The sequence below is a fragment of the Scyliorhinus canicula genome, chromosome 4 (genome assembly GCF_902713615.1).
Source record: "Scyliorhinus canicula chromosome 4, sScyCan1.1, whole genome shotgun sequence".
NCBI classification, from domain to species: domain Eukaryota; kingdom Metazoa; phylum Chordata; class Chondrichthyes; order Carcharhiniformes; family Scyliorhinidae; genus Scyliorhinus; species Scyliorhinus canicula.
Window position 1 is genome coordinate 2,947,292 of NC_052149.1, and position 6,000 is coordinate 2,953,291.

The following is a 6,000-nucleotide window of genomic DNA, read 5'->3' on the forward strand; positions in this document are numbered from 1 at the left end:
CAGAGAATCCCGCCCACTGTTTTTTTCAGCTACTTCCACACAACCCGTTCCTTTGACAGGAGCCTTGTTAACAACACCCATGTTCAGAAAATGAGTTCACAAAACATGTTTCTTCACGTTTCGTGTGGTCCCTAATTGAAGTTCTAATTGCATAACAATATTCACAGTAACCACCTGAACCTTGGCCGTTTTGGCCGTACCATCAGCCTCTCGTCTTCCCTAAACCTTTCCCGTACCAGCCTCCCCGGACAGGCGCCGGAATGTGGCGACTAGGGGCTTTTCACAGTAACTTCATTGAAGCCTACTCGTGACAATAAGCGATTTTCATTCATTTTCATTTTCACATCTCTACCTCTGTCCTCTTTTAAGATGCATCTTAAAAACATGCCACTTGATAAAACTTGGGATATTTGTTACGATGTTACTGCCGCTGTGTAAATGCTATTTGTATTGATGAAGGTTGAACGGGCTCGGAGGTCCGATGAAGATATCATTCCTTTCCTCTCCCCTCGTCCCCCGGTTTGTCCTCGTGATTGTAACAGGAGTGTCTCGAGACCAGATGTGGAATACTCGGATTTATCAACATCTGTAAGTATCAGTATGTGCCTTCCTCATGACAAAAACGGGATTAATTAATTGGGCCCTTTCCATAGCTCTGAATATTGAGCTTGGCAATGGCGTCCATATAATGGCTTTAAACAGGTGAACTCTGTGGCCTATCAGAACCCTACCCTAGATAGCAGCAGCTGGAGCAGTAAAGTTAGTCCCCAAATGTTGCCAGGCAGATTTACACTGACGGAGATTGAGCTAAAATTGACCAAAATTATTCTCTGCCTTAAACAGCACAATTTGAACTTCAGTCTCTGATCATGAAATTCCTCCTGTTTGTTGAAGGGGCAGCAATCAAGCGGGGCTGCTTTGTCCTGGATGGTGTTGAGCTTCTTCAGTGTTGTTGGAGCTTCACTCATCCAGGGAAGTGGAGAATATGCCATCACACTCCTGACTTGTGCCTTGTAGATAGTGGACAGACTTTGGGGAGTCAGGAGGTGAGTTACTCAGCACAGGATTCCTCGCCTTTGACCTGCTTGTGTAACCAGAGTATTTGTTTGGCTAATCCAGTTCAGTTTCTGGTCAATGTTAACCCCCCCAGGATGTTGAAAGGTGATGAACTGTCTAGAGAGGCTGAATGTCTGCCTCCTGTTCCTCTGGTCAGAGCTCTGTCCAGCTGGAATATGACTTTCCCTTCTTTGTATTCCACAGAAACTCCGCTTTAACATTTATTCCGGACATGATCTCACAGAGGTTGATTGAGTTAATGGGTGGCTATACAGGTTGTTGGGCAGAGATGGAGGTGAATAGATTGGATGGGGTGATAGTGGTGGTGGTTGGAGTGAGCAGCGCTGGCAACTGTATTTGTGAGAACACACTCCTCATTCTTTGTTTTTCTGTCTGCTGCCTAGCCCTCATCCCCACGGCCCAGCACTGCCCCCGGCAAGTTACAGCGCCCGGTAAGACTAATCCCTATCCAAAGCAATGGAGCAACACCGATCACAGCACAGTCCTCCTCGCACTTCCAACACAAGGAGCAGCACCTGGATGTGCCCGAGGCCATCAACTACAAATATCATCATGGGGTATTTACTTTGTTTTTTAATAATTGCTAAGAGGTGCCAACCAGAAATGACAGTTTCCAGGATACAGAGGGAGACTATCATCCACTGAACATCAAAAAACGCAAAGTAATCGTGGTGACACCATGACTCCGAGGGCAGCACTTCCTGTATTTGACCAAGTGCCGACACCACAGAATAGATACATAATCCACGCTGACACTCCCAGTGAAATACTGAGGGAGTGCTGCACTGTCAGAGGGTCAGTACTGAGGGAGTGCTGCACTGTCAGAGGGTCAGTACTGAGGGAGTGCTGCACTGTCAGAGGGTCAGTACTGAGGGAGTGCCGCACTGTCAGAGGGTCAGTACTGAGGGAGTGCTGCACTGTCAGAGGGTCAGTACTGAGGGAGTGCTGCACTGTCAGAGGGTCAGTACTGAGGGAGTGCCGCACTGTCTGAGGGTCAGTACTGAGGCAGTGCCTGCACTGTCAGCGGGTCAGTACTGAGGGAGTGCTGCCCTGTCAGAGGGTCAGTACTGAGGGAGTGCTGCACTGTCAGAGGGTCAGTACTGAGGGAGTGCTGCACTGTCAGAGGGTCAGTACTGAGGGAGCGCCTGCACTGTCAGAGGGTCAGTACTGAGGGAGTGCTGCACTGTCAGAGGGTCAGTACTGAGGGAGTGCTGCACTGTCAGAGGGTCAGTACTGAGGGAGTGCTGCACCTGTCAGAGGGTCAGTACTGAGGGAGTGCCGCACTGTCAGAGGGTCAGTACTGAGGGAGTGCTGCACTGTCAGAGGGTCAGTACTGAGGGAGTGCTGCACTGTCAGAGGGTCAGTACTGAGGGAGTGCTGCACTGTCAGAGGGTCAGTACTGAGGGAGTGCTGCACTGTCAGAGGGTCAGTACTGAGGGAGTGCTGCACTGTCAGAGGGTCAGTACTGAGGGAGTGCTGCACTGTCAGAGGGTCAGTACTGAGGGAGTGCTGCACTGTCAGAGGGTCAGTACTGAGGGAGTGCCACACTGTCAGAGGGTCAGTACTGAGGGAGTGCTGCACTGTCAGAGGGTCAGTACTGAGGGAGTGCTGCACTGTCAGAGGGTCAGTACTGAGGGAGTGCTGCACTGTCAGAGGGTCAGTACTGAGGGAGTGCTGCACTGTCAGAGGGTCAGTACTGAGGGAGCGCTGCACTGTCAGAGGGTCAGTACTGAGGGAGTGCTGCACTGTCAGAGGTACTGTCTGCCTCTGTAAATCCTGCATGGAGTTTAAAATATTTATTTTGTATATCTCTCTTCGTTCCCCTTCCATGGGTCAGCAAGCAGAAAAAAGACCCATGGCAGGGATATAAACAACATGCAGCAGTCTGTGCAGAAGGAAAGAATGAGTCCAGGAATGGAATACAGGGAGCTAGCTATCACTGCCATCGGGAATGGGAATACAGAGGGCTAGCTATCACTGCCATCGGGAATGGGAATACAGAGGGTTAGCTATCACTGCCATCGGGAATGGGAATACAGAGGGCTAGCTATCACTGCCATCGGGAATGGGAATACAGAGAGCTAGCTATCACTGCCATCGGGAATGGGAATACAGGGAGCTAGCTATCACTGCCATCGGGAATGGGAATACAGGGAGCTAGCTCCCACTGCCGTCGGGATTGGGAATACAGAGAGCTAGCTCCCACTGCCATCGGGAATGGGAATACAGCAGGGAGCTAGCTATCACTGCCATCGGGAATGGGAATACAGGGAGCTAGCTATCACTGCCATCGGCAATGGGAATACAGGGAGCTAGCTATCACTGCCATCGGAATGGGAATACAGTGAGCTAGCTCCCACTGCCATCGGGAATGGGAATACAGGGAGCTAGCTCCCACTGCCATCGTGAATGGGAATACAGGGAGCTAGCTATCACTGCCATCGGGAATGGGAATACAGGGAGCTAGCTATCACTGCCATTGGGAATGGGAATACAGCAGGGAGCTAGCTCCCACTGCCATCGGGAATGGGAATACAGGGAGCTAGCTATCACTGCCTTCGGGAATGGGAATACAGGGAGCTAGCTATCACTGCCATCGGGAATGGGAATACAGGGAGCTAGCTCCCACTGCCATCGGGAATGGGAATACAGGGAGCTTAGCTATCACTGCCAGCGGGAATGGGAATACAGGGAGCTAGCTATCACTGCCAGCGGGAATGGGAATACAGAGATCTAGCTATCACTGCCATCGGGAATAGGAATACAGAGAGCTAGCTATCACTGCTATCGGGAATGGGAATACAGAGAGCTAGCTCCACTGCCGTCGGGTTTGGGAATACAGAGAGCTAGCTATCACTGCCATCGGGAATGGGAATACAGAGAGCTAGCTCCCACTGCCGTCGGGTTTGGGAATACAGAGAGCTAGATATCACTGCCATCGGGAATGGAAATACAGCAGGGAGCTAGCTATCACTGCCATCGAGAATGGGAATAAAGGGAGCTAGCTATCACTGCCATCGGGAATGGGAATACAGTGAGCTAGCTATCACTGCCATCGGGAATGGGAATACAGTGAGCTAGCTATCACTGCCATCGGGAATGGGAATACAGGGAGCTAGCTATCACTGCCAGTGGGAATGGGAATACAGTGAGCTAGCTCCCACTGCCATCGGGAATGGGAATACAGGGAGCTAGCTATCACTGCCATCGGGAATGGGAATACAGGGAGCTAGCTATCACTGCCATCGGGAATGGGAATACAGTGAGCTAGCTATCACTGCCATCGGGAATGGGAATACAGGGAGCTAGCTATCACTGCCATTGGGAATGGGAATACAGAGGGCTAGCTCCCACTGCCATCGGGAATGGGAATACAGGGAGCTAGCTATCACTGCCATCGGGAATTGGAATACAGGGAGCTAGCTATCACTGCCATCGGGAATGGGAATACAGGGAGCTAGCTCCCACTGCCATCAGGAATGGGAATACAGGGAGCTAGCTCCTACTGCCATCGGGAATGGGATTACAGGGAGCTAGCTCCCACTGCCATCGGGAATGGGAATACAGGGAGCTAGCTATCACTGCCATCGGGAATGGGAATAAAGAGGGTTAGCTATCACTGCCATCGGGAATGGGAATGAAGGGAGCTAGCTATCAATGCTATCGGGAATGGGAATACAGAGAGCTAGCTATCACTGCCATCGGCAATGGGAATACAGAGAGCTAGTTATCACTGCCATCGGAATGGGAATACAGAGGGCTAGCTATCACTGCCATCGGGAATGGGAATACAGAGAGCTAGCTCCCACTGCCATCGGGAATGGGAATACAGCAGGGAGCTAGCTATCACTGCCATCGGAAATGGGAATACAGGGGAGCTAGCTCCCACTGCCATCGGGAATGGGAATACAGAGAGCTAGCTATCACTGCCATTGGGAATGGGAATGCCGGGAGCTAGCTATCACTGCCAGCGGGAATGGGAATACAGCAAACTAGCTATCACTGCCATCGGAATAGGAATACAGGGAGCTAGCTATCACTGCCATCGGAATGGGAATGCAGGAGCTAGCTGTCACTGCCGTCGGGATTGGGAATACAGAGAGCTAGCTATCACTGCCATCGGGAATGGGAATACAAGAGCAAGCTATCACTGCCATCGGGAATGGGAATACAGGGAGCTAGCTCCCCTGCCATCGGGAATGGGAATACAGAGAGCTAGCTATCACTGCCATCAGGAATGGGAATACAGGGAGCTAGCTATCACTGCCACCGGGAATGGGAATACAGGGAGCTAGCTATCACTGCCATCGGGAATGGGAATACAGAGAGCTAGCTATCACTGCCATCGGGAATGGGAATACAGATAGCTAGCTCCCACTGCCATCGGGAATGGGAAGATAGGGAGCTAGCTATCACTGCCATCGGGAATGGGAATACAGAGATCTAGCTCCCACTGCCATCGGAATGTGAATACAGAGAGCTAGCTCCCACTGCCATCGGGAATGGGAATATTGTGAGCTAGCTATCACTGCCATCGGGAATGGGATACAGGGAGCTAGTTCCTTCTGCCATCGGGAATGGGAATACAGAGAGCTAGCTATCACCTGCCATGGGGAATGGGAATACAGGTAGCTGGCAGCATCTGGAAAAACTGTTCGACTTAAAATTTTTTCTGTCTTGCAAGATTCAAATCCTCCGACAAACTGCAAAACTTGTAGGTAGACTTGGCTCCTCCCATTAATTAAATCTCCTGCATCCAACTGAGATGTCACATGGCCTGCTTAATTAGCTGTGACTAAATATAACCTCTTAATTTATGTAATCTCCAGAGAATCTCCAGCAATCATAACGGCATATCATTAGCCCTTTATCTGTAACCAAGCAAGTGGCTGGAATGAATCATGATCACATCTTTTGTGACTC

General features: G+C 50.6%; 1 protein-coding gene across 1 annotated transcript in view; it reads left to right on the forward strand.

The window, feature by feature from the left end:
* The window catches only part of erich3 (glutamate-rich 3), a 123,231-nt gene that overhangs the window by 37,328 nt on the left and 79,903 nt on the right, over positions 1-6,000 (forward strand). The window contains exons 5-6 of the mRNA XM_038793412.1: positions 460-588; positions 1,461-1,634. Coding sequence (XP_038649340.1) covers positions 460-588; positions 1,461-1,634 — 303 coding nt within the window. The remainder of the gene's footprint in view (positions 1-459; positions 589-1,460; positions 1,635-6,000) is intronic.